Source organism: Globicephala melas, chromosome 9 (genome assembly GCF_963455315.2).
Source record: "Globicephala melas chromosome 9, mGloMel1.2, whole genome shotgun sequence".
NCBI lineage: Eukaryota > Metazoa > Chordata > Mammalia > Artiodactyla > Delphinidae > Globicephala > Globicephala melas.
Window position 1 is genome coordinate 27,674,121 of NC_083322.1, and position 17,193 is coordinate 27,691,313.

At 38.4% G+C, this 17,193-nt stretch overlaps 1 protein-coding gene across 3 annotated transcripts in view; it reads left to right on the forward strand.

The window, feature by feature from the left end:
- CADPS2 (calcium dependent secretion activator 2) overlaps positions 1-17,193 on the forward strand; it is a 483,312-nt gene that overhangs the window by 177,854 nt on the left and 288,265 nt on the right. For all 3 annotated transcript variants that reach the window (XM_070046319.1, XM_060305373.2, XM_060305374.2), the window contains exon 6: positions 4,298-4,419. In XM_070046319.1, the coding sequence (XP_069902420.1) occupies positions 4,298-4,419 (122 nt within the window). The remainder of the gene's footprint in view (positions 1-4,297; positions 4,420-17,193) is intronic.

Below are 17,193 nucleotides of genomic sequence, written 5' to 3' on the forward strand. Positions count from 1 at the left end.
CAACTGCCTGTCTTTCTTCCCTTCCAGGCTAACATTTTCTTTGTAGATTAATAGATTCAATTCAGTGTCAGGGTAGAAATAGGCGATTTTCTTCTGACTCCATACCCAGTTCAGGGATTAGCTAATAACTTTGCCAAGTGGCTTTGTTCCTGGATTTCTTCTCAATCTCTTTAACCTCATAACCTCAGGATGTTTAATTTGAAACTACATAGTATCTCAGGTGTAAAATTTCCCAATCATTCCTGCGTCAGGTTTCCTGCCAACTAAAATGAAAACTGCCAACTCTTTTTTTCTTAAGGTTTTATACAAAACAAAGTCAATTCTTTAATTACAGTCTAACTTTTTCTAACAAGAGTTTGGCATTTAAATTCATTAATAATAAAAAATAATTTGGAAAGCAAATGATTTGTGTAATGTTTGAATCTACCATTATCTCTATAAGCATGCAAAACTGAAAACAGTTCAAAACACTTTCTCTTTTCTCTATTGTTTAAAAATCTTACACCATTGTTAAGTAATTAGCTTTTATGAATTGTCTTTCCCTTTTGAAAACAAAATTATGCTCATGAGTTAGTTTCTTTCTTTTTTTTTTTTTTTTTTTTTGCTGTACGCGGGCCTCTTACTGTTGTGGCCTCTCCCGTTGCGGAGCACAGGCTCCGGACGCGCAGGCTCAGCGGCCATGGCTCACGGGCCCAGCTGCTCCGCGGCATGTGGGATCTTCCTGGACCGGGGCACGAACCCGCATCCCCTGCATCGGCAGGCGGACTCTCAACCACTGCGCCACCAGGGAAGCCCCATGAGTTAGTTTTTTTGTGAAACTATGAATTGTTATTCTGTGCTTCATTGCCAGTATGTTAAACAGGGTTGTTCAGTTAGCAATAAAAGGGTGTTAGGAGGATGAAATGAGTTAAAACTTTCATTTTGCCATGGTCTGAGAAGCTTCCATATTTTTACAATCGTTTTGACATCCTCTGTTACTAGGTCTATATGAGGCAGATATTTTCCTATCATGACATAGTACAGATCTGTTCCATGTTGCCTACAGTATTTTAAAGAGGAGTTGTGTCTCACAACAAAATGAAGTCTCTTTCAGGGCAGACTACACAGTGCTTGTCTATGGGACACCTGAGGGAATGGACCAGGTACCTCCTCCAGCCCCAAGGCCTCTGACCTCAGCCTAGCTAAATTGAATAATTATCTCTCGCCCATTATCCAGGCCTCGCTCATCAGACACCAGATTTCAGCCTAACAAAACTCTGAAGGGCAAGCAGTTAATCCATTTTAAGGGTTTCACATTTCATCCGTCAGGCTTAGAGCTGGTCCAGTGGAGAAGTTTTTCTAGGAACTGAAGTCTGAGTCAAAGGAATAAGTGCAGATTTGAAACACTGCTAAAAATTTTATCATTTCTTTAAAATTTCTACCCACTCCTCCCTTCTTGCACCACACCACCTAACATATAAATCAGTTATTTATTATATTTATTATTCATTATCTGGCTTTCTTTACTAGAATGTAAGCTTTAGGAAGTTAAAGTCTTTTTTTTTTTCTTTTTTGTTTACTGAGGTATCCCAGGAGCCTAAAACAGTGCCAACAGCCTAAAACAGTTGACTCAATAATTGTTTATTGAATTGGGAACTTTGATGGTATCAAAACACAGCAGTTAGCCTCACAAGATTACTCTTATGTCTCTTCATTTATGAAGCCTTCAGAGAGACTTATAAAGCAAGAGACAAGCTAACTCACAAAACACTAAGCCAAACAACGGTCTGTTACAATTTAATATTCAAGTAAGGTTAGGAAAACGTTCGTCCATGAAGTTATGAGTCTGTTGTAAGGGGAATGGTGTCAGTGGCATGAATATAGTTGATGTTCACACTGTTTTAGGGCCGGCAGACCCTGTGACCTCCTCTGTGTTTGGAGGTACGTGCGTGGTCCCCCTATTCACCATACTGGTCAGCTGCCTTAATCACAACCCGCACATGCCTGAGTGCCATGTAACTCTGTGGGCGGACAGTGCATTATTCAGAAGCGTGTTATCTGGTTTCATATTTTGTACATGCCTCCCTTCTTTATGCTTCTAGGATAACTTTGTTTTATCCTGATTACGTCAGTTATCCAGAGATCTGGGAAGAAAAAGCAGAACACAGATCAGCTTTATTTTCTGTAGTTTCATTATCAAGTTTTACTGGCAATTGGTTGAAACAGTTGCCTAAGATAACTTAGGTTAGTTGATGGTCCATGGAATTCTTAGCTGCCTTTATCATTAATGATTGAGACTAGCTGCACGTTTCAAATTCCTTTTGGAAGTCAGATCTGTAGAACTGTGTTTTATTTACTTATATGTGTGGATTCATAACAGAAGTTACGTCTTTTGAAAGTGGCAATTCTGCAGGATAGAACATTCCCGGAACAGACGGGAGCATTGTTTTGAGGGACAGAAAACTGTTTCACAACTCGTATGTTTTAGGAGGTCCTGTTTATAGTAGCTTTGTAGTAGAAGTGACAGAATTAGTGTTAAGCAGATGCTTCCTTTCTTCTCTCTTGCACTTTGGCTATTAAACACGCTACAGAAAGAGATGCAGGACAAACAGTCATATTCCCATATAGGAAACAGTGCCATCAGGATTTCTAGATTTATCTTGTGTACTCAATTCTGCTTCATGTTTAGTACTTCATCTAAACTTCCTTGAGTATTAGAGCGACTGTGAAAACTGTTACTATTATCAATTCTCATAGTCTGTTTTCAGTTGTCTTCATTTTAATTCATATGTTGGTATGCGTTTCAGTGTGACAAAATGACAAAAGCCTTGATTGGGGGAGGAAAATGGTTCTGAATTTGACCCGTATTTTTTGGTGATCAGTTTCCCATATGTTTTTATGAAAAAATGCAACAAAAATAATAGACATTTGTATTTACAAAAAAACAGCTGTTGTACCAGAACTGAAAGGAAGAAAACTTCTTTTAAGATGGTTTGTTCCTTTGAGGCTTTTTGCCTGAATTTTCATATCAGAACTCTATGAAGAGTGTAATGATTTTCATAATGTATTAAAAGATCAATAAATGACACACATCTTTTTTTTTGTTTTGTTTTGTTTTGTTTTTGCGGTATGCGGGCCTCTCACTGTTGTGGCCTCTCCCGTTGCGGAGCACAGGCTCCGGATGCGCAGGTCCCGGACGTGCAGGCTCAGCGGCCATGGCTCACAGGCCCAGCCGCTCCGCAGCATGTGGGATCTTCCCAGACCGGGGCATGAACCCACGTCCCCTGCATCGGCAGGCAGACTCTCAACCACTGCGCCACCAGGGAAGCCCTGACACACATCTTTTTAGTGGATATTTTGGTAGCTACATGGCATGAATGATGCTATTAATCTTGTTTATACATATACAACAGGAGATCAATACATGTGCATGTATAAAAAGGTCATTGAATATATTTTATTAATTTTGAGAATTTAGGAAACTGAATGATGCAAGTTTTGATTTTAAAAAACTATTATAAATGATATTTAGTAATAGTTATATTTTATGTGTACATCCAGTAAGAATGTTAGGTTACAGTATTTTAAGATTGGTAGTCTTTTATACAGACATAAAAAGCACACTTGAAAACTATGTTTCCCTTTCCCCCAGGAGTTGCAAATATATAAGGTAATATCAGTCTTTCCACCCTTTTCCAGTAGACTACATCAAATTGGTATATACCTTTAATGGATGGGGAAAATTGTTTTCCTTGTCAAGTTAATAGTAAGATATTCATTGCCAAGTTATATTTTCCATCTTTTCATAAGGTAAACAGTAGCTATGAAGAAAATTCTTTTATAAATGCTAGTAGTCATATAAAATAAGTGAACATAGAAATTTTCTGACGTCATGTATTGATATCAATGAATTGGTGTGATGGTGACAGTGTCTACCAGTCGCCTTATGTGGAATTCAACCTGAATCCTTTTAACACATGCACTGAATTTTCATTAATAATTCTGCTTTGCCTCATGCAGACCTGCCATAATTTCTTTTCAGGCTCTGAGTTTATATCTCACTTACTTCATTGTGGCTCATATTTAGAGACTTGAATCTCTCATAACTGGCAGGAGATGCGTCTTCAGATACCAGACTTTCTCAAAATGTTACTTGCCTTCCATGAATAAAGGTGGATTATAAAGAAGATAAAATACCATGATATTGCCAGATAATGTTATCAGTTGGTCTTCCTAATCGTATGTAGTTCATACTGCCGTCTCTATTGCTAAGTGTTGTCAGCTTGACGAATCAGTGAAACGTTTTTCTTATCCTTAGATTGTCATAATGGAAGTGGAAGGTTTGAAGTCAGTCGCTCCCAATCGAATTGTTTACTGTACAATGGAAGTGGAAGGAGGAGAAAAACTGCAGACAGACCAGGCCGAAGCCTCAAGGCCACAGTAAGCCAGCTGAAAAAAATGTGTTTTTCTTCCCTCTTTTTTTTTGTTTTTTTGTGGTACGCAGGCCTCTCACTGTTGTGGCCTCTCCCGTTGCGGAGCACAGGCTCCGGATGCACAGGCTCAGCGGCCATGGCTCACGGGCCCAGCCGCTCCGTGCCATGTGGGATCTTCCCGGACCGGGGCACGAACCCATGTCCCCTGCATCGGCAGGCGGACTCTCAACCACTGCGCCACCAGGGAAGCCTTTCTTCCCTCTTGAAGAAATGTGCTTTATCTCTTTGAAGAGTCGTATGGTTTTACACTCTGAAACTGTTATTTGGCTAGCTTTGTCTCAACTGTGTTAGAATCAGTGTGTGCCTTTCTGGATAATGAGGCTATAATTAGAGCTATGCAGAATCCCTGTGTAGCACAAACAGAAAATCCAACATGCAAATGTGAAGCTAATTATTAGGCAATTAAATGTTCGTAAGTCACTTGTAAGGAATGCATGTGTTTTTATCATGTGTTATTTAAAAGGCAGTGCTTGATCCTATTTCAGTTACTAGAAATGTAATCTATAGCTTTTCCATTTCTGTGTATTATAGCTCTGTGGTGGTGCTGAGGTAGATACTAGACAACATCTTGGGATACTTTAGCGAGTAGGCTTGAGTTAGAGAACCGGTTAATGACTACCGTGCAGTAACTGGAGATGCTAAAGCTGTTCTTTGCTGGCAGTTTTATGTTTCAGATTCTGGGAGTGAGTTTAAGTTTGGAAGATGTTCTTTTTAACTGATTCAAACGTGGGAAACATCACAGTCTCTGGTAGAAATAACCACGTGGGCCAGAGGAATTTAAATGAAAATTGCCTGGCCTTCATTTGCACATTGCCTTTCGATAACACTTTTTCTTCCATTTAAACTTTATTTAGAATTTCTTACAGGCCTTAGGATTTTTGCCTTATAATGGTGTCAATATGTGGATTCTTCATTCAGGAAACCTCAACCTCTGAGATTCTGGCTGAGCACTGGCTAGATAGAGATGAACGAGAAACTTTGATTTTCTTTGGGGCAAAGTCTAAGGAGGTATACAGAGAATTACGTGTAACAGGACAGATGTGCACAAAATATTATGGGATTGAGAAGAAACAAACTGAAACTTCTCACCCTGCCTTACAAAGGCCCTACAGGTCTCCCCTGACCAGCCTCTCATTACCTCTGGGACCTCACCTTGTCTCTCTGTTCCTCCGGTCAGTTACTGTTCCGCCTCCCTGGACCTCATGAAGTTCCTCTCAGCCTTCTCTCATCATTGCACTTGCTTTTCCCTCTGCCTGCAGTTGCTCTGTCCCTTACCTTTTTTATAGCTGGATCCTTAGTACTGAGAAACTTAAACATCACTTGCTGAGAACAGCCCCTTCCTTTAGACAACGCAATGCTAAGGGGGTATTTTCTGGCTCATCACTTGATAATTTTTAGATTAATGGGTTCCTCATCTGTGTATCTTGTACTGTTTCCCTTCCTCTGTCCTTTTGGACAGAGCTCTTGTCCTATTGATCTTACGTCTTAGCATCTCGTAGGTACTCAGTCAGAATTTACTAATTCATGGTGAAGTGAAAATAATGAGGATAAACAGCTCTTTAAGAGGTTAAAACCTCTCAAGAGGAGGCTGTGTGAGACAGAGAAACTGGGACCATTTCTAGCAAGGCATATGGAGTCAAGGGAGGGGTTTGGTGTCTGTTTTAAAAATTAGCTGGTTTAGTATAATCACAGTGTTATGCAACCATCGTCAATTTTAGAACATAGTCATCACCTCAGAGAGAAGCTCTTTACCTTTTACGTATCAGCCTCAAATCACCTCAGCCTTAAGCAACTACTAATTGACCTTCTGTGTCTATGGATTTGCCTTTTTGGGACATTTCATCTAAAAGGAATCATATATAACAATAATATGTGCTCTTTGGTGACTGGCTTCTTTCACTGAGCATATTTTCAAGGTTCGTCCATCTTGTGGCATGTGTCAGGACTTCACGCCTTTTTGTGGCTGAATGATATTCCATTGTATGTATGTACCACGTTTTGTTTATTCATCTAGGCTAATGAGAATTGGGTTGTTTCTACCTTTTGGCTACTGTGAATGATGCTGCAGTTAGGGCTGGTATACAAATACCCATCTGAGTACCTGTTTTCAGTTGTTTTGGGTATACAGCTAGGAGTGAAATTGCTGAATGATATGGTCATTCTATGTTCAGCTTTTTGATAATCTATCAAAATGCTTTTTCACAATGCACCATTTTATTTTCCCACCAGCAATGTATGAGAGTTAAATTTCTTCATATTCTCATCAGTGCTTGTTGTTTGACTTTTAAAAATATATAGCCATCCTAGTAAGAGTAAAGTGGTATCTTGTGGTTTTGATTTGCTCTCCTCTAATGACATGACATTGATCATCTTTTCATATGCTGTAGTAGCCATTCATATAGCTTCTTTAGAGAAAGAAATGTCTATTCAAGTTTTTTGCCTGTTTTTTGAGTTGTTTGCCTTTTGATTGTTAAGTTGAAAGACCTATTTATATATTCTAGATACTAGACCCTTATCATATATATGATTTGCACATGTTTTCTTCCATTCTGTATATTATCTTTTCACTTTATTGGTACTGTCTTTTGAAGCACGAAGTTTTACAATTTTAAGTCCAGTTTACCTAGTTTTTGTTTGTTGCTATGCTTTTGGTGTCATATCTAAGAATCCAGGGCCAAATCCAAGGTCACAAAGATTTACCCCTGTGTTTTCTCCCAACACTGTCATAATTTCAGCCCTTACGTTTGGGTGACTGACCCATTTTAATTTTTGTACATGGTATGATGTAGGGTGAAACTTCCTTCTTTTGTGTATGACAGTCCAGTTGTCCCAACACCATTTATTGAAGAAACTACTCCTTGTCCGTTAAATGTTCCTGGTACCCTTTGGAAAATCATTTGACGATAGATACGTGGGTTTATTTATGGACTGTCAGTTTCATTTCATTGATATATCTATGTCTATCGTTATGCTAGTACCACATTATCTTGATTACCATTGCTTTATATTGAGTTTTAAGATCAGGTGTGTGAGTCTTCCAAATATGTTCTTTTTCAAGATTATTTTGGCTGTTCTGGTTTTCCATATGAATTTTAGGTTCACTTTGTCAATTTCTGCAAAAATTTTGTAAATATCACCAGCTTGGATTCTGATAGGAATTGTATTGAATCTGGGGTCAGTTTGGAGAGTATTGCCAACTTAACAATATTAAGTCTTCCTACCCAGGAATGTGGGCTATCTTTCCGTGTATCTAAATCTTTAATTTCTTTCAACAATGTTTTGTAGTTTTCAAAGTATGTTTTTTACTTCTTTGGTTAAGTTTATTTCTAGTATTTTTATTCTTTTTGATGCTATTATTAATGGAATTGTTCTTTTAAATTCACTTTTGGATTGTTCATTGCCAATGTATAGAAATACAGTTGATTTTTTGTATATTAATTCCATACCCTTGCTGAACTTGTTTATTCTAATAGTACTTTTTTACTGGATTTCTTAGACTTCTTACTGTATGTTATTTGCAAATAGTGATTGTTTTATTTCTTACTGTCCAATCTGAATGCTTTTTATTTCATTTTTTGCCTAATTGCCCTGACTAGCACCTCCAGTACAATGTGAAATAGAAGTGGCAAGAAAAGACATCCTTGTATTCCTGATTTTAGAGGAAAAGCATAATCTTTCATCATTAAACATGATGTTACCTGTGCCTTTTACGTAGATGCCCCTTATCAGTTTGAGGAAATTCCTCTCTATTCCTGGTTTGAGTGGGTTTTTTTCCATGAAAGGGTGTTGGATTTTGTCAAATGTTTTCTCTGCATCTATTGAGATGACCATATGGTATTTGCCTTTTATTCTATCAATATGGTACGTTACATTATATGCTTTTGGCGGGGGATGGGGGTGTTAAACCAACCTTGCATAATTGCCACTTGGCCATGATGTATATAATTTTTTTTTTTTTTTTTTGCGGTACGTGGGCCTCTCACTGTTGTGGCCTCTCCCGTTGCGGAGCACAGGCTCCGGACGCGCAGGCTCAGCGGCCATGGCTCACGGGCCCAGCTGCTCCGCAGCATGTGGGATCTTCCTGGACCGGGGCACGAACCCGTGTCCCCTGCATCAGCAGGCGGACTCTCAACCACTGTGTGACCAGGGAAGCCCCTATAATTATTTTTGCTACTGGATTATTTTCTCTAGTATTTTGTTGAGGATTTTTAAAATCTATATTCATAAGAGATTGGTCTCTAATATCCTTTTTTTTTGTTGGCATCTGTCTGATTTTATATTGGCCTCATAAAATTCTTCTACTTTTTGGAAGGGTATGAAGAATTGGTATTAATTATTTTTTATGTGTTTGGTAGAATTACCAGTAGAACCATCTGGAGATAGATTTTTCTTTGTGGGTATTTTCTGGTTACTAATCCTGATTATATAGTGAACCATAATAGCCCTGCTAGGTTGGGTTCTTGGTGAGAGCCCTCTTCCTGCCCTACAGTTGGCTGCCTTCTTGCTGTGTCCTCACATGGTAAAGAGACAGATCTCATTTCTCTTCATCCCATAATAAGGACGCCAATATTCTCATGGGTCTCCAGTCCCATGACCTCATCTGAGCCCACTTACCTCCCAAAGGCCCCGCCTCCAAATACCATCACATTGGGGATTAGGGCCTCTACATATTAATTTGTGGGGGGGAGGTGTCACAAACACTACCCTACTCTAGTACTCCGTGATTTCTCAAGGGAGTGCAAATGCCCTTAGAATCTCAATGTCATGATGTTTTTACAGAATCTTTTCTTAAAGTTTTACTGAGGTATAGTTTATATAGCATAAAATTCTTTTACTGAAATTTAGATGATTTTTAATGAATTTATACACTTGTGCCACTATCATCACAATTCAGTTTCAAAACACATTATTTCACAAAGTTGCCTCATTCCCGTTTGCAATCTTACTCACTTCCAAGAAAACACTCGTATGCCTTCTAGCTCTGTAATTTTTTTTCTGAACACTTCATATAAATGATATGCAAAATGTAGTCTTTTGTATCTGGCTTCTTTTCACTTAGCATAATCTCTACAAAGTCTTTTATTTAATTGATACTTAAATATTTGGTCAATCAAATGAGTTAATTTTTACATAAGTAGTTATTTTAACAATAATTTTTTCCACAAATAGTAAAAGTTTTCACAGAATACGTCTCATTTTATTTCTAATAAACTCAATGTATTCATAAAGAGATGCTACAATAGGGAACATATACATGCATAATTTAAATGAATTAAAACACTTGTGAGTTAGAGAGAAAATATTACAGTTAAGCCTCCAATATGCTTTTGATTATTCTTTTCACAAGGAAATTTGGCTAAAATATCTTACCTGTTTCTTCAGGCAGACTGAGTTAACTTTTAAAAAGAATTAAAAGATTTTTGTTTTTCATTGCATCCCAGGGGCAGATTTCCTTAAAAATGTATCTCCTGAATGCTGACCAACTGCAGCTTTTCAGCAGTGGGGTGACTTTTATCTTGAACTCATCTTGCACAACAGGAAAGAGATTCGTCTCCTCCATCATCATAGTGAATTATGCCTTGGACACGTTTTCTAAATCTTATTGCTTCAACACTTTGTGCTTTGTTGGAGATCAATTCATTCTTCTTTCTGATACTAATTAAAGTGCCTTATTTAGTCCATATTTCCAATAAATGTAATCACGATTTCTAGCCATTGCCTATTTCATTCTTGTAATTCAGATTTCCTGCCAGCAGTTATGTGGAAAACAGCATGTGAGGTTGGTACATGACTTAGAATATGGAACCTGGGAGCTAATAAAAGTGGTGTTTAGAGACAAGTTTGTTTTGTGAAGAGTGGTAGTGAGGTCATCTATTGAAGTTTTGTTTTTAATTTTGATTTTTTAATATAGGGAAAGGAATGTAGACAAATGGTATTTTCAGTGGAGAAAATTCTATTACTTCTGAATTTTTAAGTCGTTTCATAGTCTCTCGGTCAACCAGGGAAAGTTTTGTTCTCTGTGAATGAGGTACAGAAGCATTGTTGCTCCACTTTTATAGCTTCCTACCATTTCCAGACGTTTCATTATTTCAGTTTTAGCCCATACCCTTAACGATACCAGCTGAAAGGCAGTGGAGGGGTAGTCAGACGACAGCTGAAGCTGAAAGGGAGGTAGGGAGTGACTTGTCACGGTCATGTAGTGGTCACCAATCTCCTGATACGTGGTGATCTTAAAGCACTTTCCCTGCAGATGATGAGCATCCTTTGAGTGCCTAAAAGCATAAAAGCTAATAATACCCTGTGGAGGGCCAAGATAGACCTTGGTTCTGGGGAAGTAGAAGGAAGGAAATGCGTTGTTAAAAACAAATCAGGAACTTGGGGGAGCAGGGAATGGGGAGTTGCTATTTGAGGAGCTTAAAGTTTCAGTCATGCAAGATGACTAAATTCTAGAGAGCTGCTGTGCAACATCACACCTATAGTTAACGACGCTGCATCATACTCTTAAGAATTCTTTAAGACGGTAGATCGCATGTTAAATGTTCTTGCCACACACAAGAAAAGATCCTGGGGAAGCAACGCTGTGTTTTGCTATACTCTCTATCTCGTTCATCCATAATGCTGTTTTATTAAAGACCTTTGAAGGTTAATTGGTCTCTGTCCCCACCCCCCCTTCAAAGTAATAAAACAGAAAGGCAGGGAGCAGTAAGAAAAACTGATGAGTTGCATCATTAGAGAAATATATTTATGGTTTTTAGGATAGAACATTCTTCTACCTCATGAAAATGATGGGAAACAAAGGCTTCACTACCCGTTTCTGGAAACTTTAAATTCTGAACCATAATTGTAATAATCTGTGAAACTATTGAAAGAATATTGCCGCTATAAATGGAAAGCTTATCAGAATGACAAGCTACTAGGACAAGTGTTTAAGAGAGATTAAATACAGATTTCAAATAAACCAATAGAAAGGTAACCGTGCTTTTTAAAAACATAGTAGTTTTCATTTTAATTTACTAATGCCAGCATTAGTTTTGAAGTGTAATTCATCAGCCAGCTACTCTTGCTGATGAGAGAGAGAATATACTACATTTTTAAATGATCTATCAGAAAGTTTGCCTGTTTTTAATGAATCAAAAGGAAAACACTCAAACAGCACACAAGTTTCATCTTTTATCATTTCCATCTTTAAAAATATGAGGTTCCTTCCTCTTACATAAATTCACCAGAAATAACATTTCTCTAAAACTCATACTGCTGGTGCTGAAGAAAATGAGGCCTAAAGAGACAAACACTGGCCGTATACAGAAACTACATTCATGGAGTTTATTTGCAAGTAAAGGAAGCTAATGTGTGGATCCTCATAATTCGTGGCATCTGAATTAGAGGGGAAAATGTGATCGATTAAGATTCCAGATGCTTGCTGAAGAGCACTGATGGAAAACAGCAGTGAGAGAGCTTGGGAGAAAGTGTATATAACTGTGATTATCAACATCTCGAGGATGGATTTGCAGCTTGTAAATAACTGCCCCTTATAATCCGTGACTTTTTTCCAGAGCAGTGTTTTGCAGTTGCTTTCATCATTATTTTATTTGATCTGGATAGCCAGTTTATTGCACGGGATAAATTTGGCAAAGTGTACGTAGCAAAAAACTTAACTTCTCTTCTGGTACGGCTCTCAGACGTGCTCCAGGGTCACCCTCCCCTGCCCTTGGGAGAGATCTTGGCAGAAACCATAGCTTTGCTGCCCATTTTCAGGTATTAAATAACATGTTTGGGTATTAAAATTTCAGACCACTTTAAGTCAAAACCTACCCATTTCAAAAGGGTAGGGTTTTCCTTTCCTTCCTCCCAGCTTTCCCAGAAACCTGCCCGGGGGAAAGGGTACTGCTCTCTGTTCCTCACATGCTTCTTGTTTTGCCTGCTCGTATGCTCTTTCTACCAATTTTGGGTAGGGTGGAGGTGGGGATGAGGGGAAGAGGTGAAGGGGCAAAATGTCTTTGAATGTAGGTACTCTTTGTAATCCTCTCTTGGGTAGCAAATGCCTTCTGTCATGGGGAATGTACACATTTAACTTTTCTCTGGTGCACTTCCTGGGAGACACACCTCGTGCTGCCCGGAACTGCTGACATCACACCCTTCCGTCCTAGAACGATGCATCCTCTAGCTGCCTTCCTTCTGCTTCCCCTGAGCTACTGCTTTAATAACATCACCCACATATCCTCTTCCTGCTTGAATTTAACTTTCTTAGCAGATGGCTCAAGTAAATTGGAAGCTCCTTAAAGACAAAGGCTCTATAATATACCTCCTGGTTCCTGTCTAGCACCAGCCCCAAGTAATATGGCTCATGGAAGTTTTTTTCTCTACTATTTAGAGTATTAAAAAATACAGTCTCTCAGTAGGTGTCAGGCTATGACACTTGAGCCAGTACCTACCCTGATTAACACGATGTTTAGTCCTCATTCTCACACCCCAAGCTCCCATTTTTCTAGAAATTCCTTGGAAAACATATTCACTTTAAAGGGCCATTTCTTCTGCTTCTGTGTGGTAACTTGAGGCTGGGATTCAGGATCTCTTCCAGATCCTTGCTGTGCTGACTACCCTGAGATGGGGGACCACCTGCGTAAACAAGATGACTTGCCAAGGGATAGACAGGCACAAGTTCAGTTTTAATAGAATTGATATATGATTCCTCTAGTTCATAAGTCCTCTCCCCTAAAGCCCTTCTATCTAGGAAAGAACCTGCTAAATGCCAGTTTTCTCTCAAGCCACTTTCCGTCTCCCTTCCTTGACTTTACACAAAAAGGTACACCTCTAACCCAACTTGAGTCTGAACCACGGTGTGTTTGTTCTGGAGTGGAAAAAAACCTCCACATCACCTTTCAAGAGGAAAAATTTAGATGTTCCTGTTAGTTTTGGGAAAGCAATTTACCTGTGATGTAATAAATCCTCCTGTAAATTAGATGGTGTCTATTTCTCTGCTTTCAGCAAAGTTGCTGAAGGATTTATTCAAGTTTTCAGCTGCTGAATGATGGAGAAATAGTTTTTGCTTATCAATCACTGTATTACTTTGGGACAATCAAATAGGACGGAAACAAACAAATTGATAGACATTGCTATAATAGTGTTCCATCTACTTATTTTCTTAGAGCTTACAACAGGAAGAATGAAATTCTGGGTTAAAATTGACGCTGAACTGTCTCAGTGTATCATTAGAATTAAGCTGTGGTCACCCGTGGGTATGTGTAGGCTTAAGCCTTTTTTAACTGAAAGTTTGTACCCTTTGATCAATATCTTTCCTTTTCCTCCACCCCCAAGGCTCTGGTAACCACCATTCTACTCTGTTATTATGAGTTTGACTTTTTTTGTTTTAGATTCCACATATAAGTGAGATCATGCAATATTTGTCTTTCTGTGTCTGGCTTATTTCACTTAAAGTAATGTCTTCCAAGTACTTCCATGCTGTTGCAAATGACAGGACTTCCTTCTTTTGTAAGGCTGTGTGATATTATATTGTATGCATATACATTTCCTTTCTACGATGGATATTTAATTTGTTTCCCTATGCTGACTACTGCGAATAATACTGCAGTGAACATAGGAGTACAGATATCTCTTCCAGATGAGGATTTTATGTCCCTGAGTATATACCCAGAACGGGGATTGCTGGATGGTTTGGTAGATCTACTTTTAATTTTTGGACAAACCTCAGTACTGTTCTCCATGGCAACTGCACCATTTTGTATTCCTACCAACAGTGTTAACCAGGCTTCCAGTTTTTCCAAATCCTTACCAGCACTTGTTATCTTTTATTATGTAGAAAATAGCCATCCTTAACGTGTGTGATGTGACATCTCATTGTGGTTTTGATTTACATTTCCCTGATAATTACGGATGTTGACCATCTTTTCATATATCTGTTGGCCATTTGTATATCTTCTTTGGAGAAATGTCCATTTATGTCCTTTGCCTATTTTCTCATTGGGTTTTTTGTTTGTCTGTTTGCTTGCTTGCTGTTGAGTTGTATGAGTTCCTTATATATTTTGGATATAAACTCATTATCAGAGATACAGCTTGCAAGTATTTTCTCCCATTGCATAGGTTGCCTTTGCACTCTGTTGATTGTTTCCTTTGCTCTGCAGACACTTTCTAGTTTGATGTAGTCCTGCTTGGACATTTTTGCTTTTGTAACTTGTGCTTTTAGTGTCATATCCAAGAAATCATTGCCTAGACAAATGTCAAGGAGATTTTCCGCTGTGTTTTCTTTTAGGAGTTTTATGGTTTTATGCCTTATGTTTAAATCTTTAATCCATTTTAGTTGATTTTTATGTGTGGTGTAAGATACACCATCTGCATATGGATATCCAGTTTTCCCAGCACCATTTATTGATGAGATCATGTCATGTGCCAACAGACAATTTTACTTTTTCCTTTGGGTTTGGATGCTTTTTATTTTTCTTGCCTAGTTGTTTTGGCCGGGACTTCCATTATTATGTTGGATAAAATTGGTAAGTTTGGCACCTTTGTCTAGTTCCTGAACTTAAAGGAAATCTTTCAGTTTTTTGCTGCCGAGTATGATACCTCTGGGCTTGTCATATACGACTATTATAATGTTGAGGTATATTCCAGAAGGAAATATATGTATTCCTTCCCTCTCTCTTTCTTACTCTCCACCCCCCATGTTGAGCCTTACAATGATTAAAAAAATATATAAAAAACATGGTCAAGCATTAAAATATAGTAGGCTAAAATTCTAAATTTATGAGGGGTAAGTAGAATCAAAGTATAAAAAAATAGTGTCAAATTTCTGTTAAAGAGGAGTTGTACAGGTGTTTTTTTTTTTAATGGACGATGGTGGCATCATTTTGCTCTGATAAATTCCCTTGGATCCACTTAAGAATGATATCACTGTTTCAAGTTAAATGTCAGTGTTTCCAACACACCAGAAATTATACCCTTTGCAACTCTTTAAATTTATATTTAAAAATTCTAGATGTCAATTTAAAAAATGTGTGAAGAGGGTACATAATTTTTCAAAATTATTTTAGGAAGTTCATGAGAAAAAGGTTGAAGGCCGCTTTTCTAGGACATGTCGTGTTCTGGAGCCAGACCAAGTCCTGTGGTCAAAAGACTTTACTGTTGCTGTGTTTCAGATGCAGACTGCTTAGCCCAGACAGAAGAAATGCCTTTATTCTTAGCTGCTCCTGTCCTAGAGTACAGACCGGCAGCCAAAGAGATATCTTTGGGGCTCACTTCCACCAGTGCACATCTTCACCCAGACCAGGTCCAGCACCTGGTGGGCAGCAGTAAAGGACCTATGTTCTCTTGAGACACGTGCACAGTAATCACTACTTAGAGCATTGCTGTGAAGAGAGAGTGGGAGTAGTACATGTAAAGGATTTTCCAGGATCCTCAGAACAGTCAAGGAATGAGAAGAATGCTAATAAGTAGGAAAGACATTTTATGAAACCTGTATAGCATTTGGTGTGAGTTCGTAAAATAAGTTCATATTTTCAGAATTTCAGCAGAATTTATAATATTTAAAAATAGAAAGAAATACATTAGAAATGAAATAAGTTGGAAAGGGAGTAAGATATTTTAAAATTCAGATTTCAGGATTTTAAAATGTTAATTTCAGGGTGATGATAGTGGATATGTAATATGGCTCGAAGCCAAAGGAGACAAATCAGAGGGTAAATCTCAGCTTCACCCCAGGTTAGCCGTGTTGTCATGTGTGTGTTTCCTCATGGGTAAAATGGGGACAGTAGTGCCTATATCAAGGATTGTATTGTGAGTTAATTGACATAATGTATGCAGGAACACTCGATCATGTTCTGCTTTTACCTCTCCCCATATACTCACCAGTTTTTGTTTTAGCCTTTGCTTTGTGTCCTGTGCTTGTTTTCAGTTTTTTAAATCTTGTGTTCATTTTCTACTTTCTTTAAACCTTTTCTCGTAGCACCCTGCTTTAAAGTTGAGAATTTTCAGGAGGGGGCTCATAGTTGAAGAAAGATTCAATGCTGCTGACAACATGAAAGAACATTTTATGAAGCGAAATTTGCTTTTGTCTCCTGAGTCCCGTCTGAGATTTTTGGCTTGGGTGTTTTCATTGGCATGCAATATTTATTTGGTGAGAACCCCATGACCAATTCTTTTAAGATTTGAGAGTTAGTTTCAATCAAAAAGAGGTCGTTTTCAACATGAATAATGCTCCAGTGTCAGTTTGAAGGAACAACATGCTTCGGTTGTCATCTATTTACTATCAGTATTGGTTTTGTTTCTCAGTTGATGTCATTGAAGATTTATATCTGCTCTGGTAAAATGCAGCTGTCAGAGGATCACTAGCTCTGAGCAGCAGAGTGTTCTGCCATTGTTGACGGTGACTTTGCAGCCGCATCTCCCATGTTGGCACCGTGTTAATACATTATGTGCAGGGCACTCAAGCGTGACCTGTACCAGAGCTGTGGAATAGAAATGCAGCTGGGGACTCCCATTACAACTGACGTGTGCATCAGTAAAAGAAAGGATAATCCTAAATTCAGTGCAACTTATATAACTGGGATTGTTTCAGATACAGGGAAATCTAGAACAGTTGGGAAAAATATCCTGCAACCGTTTGCAGGCCCTCCCTGGAATGAAGGGAATACAGAAGGTTGTTTCTGCAAATCAGAGTGTTCAGATGGCCTTGGTGACCGGGAGATGCACGCAGAGTCAGGGTCAAAAA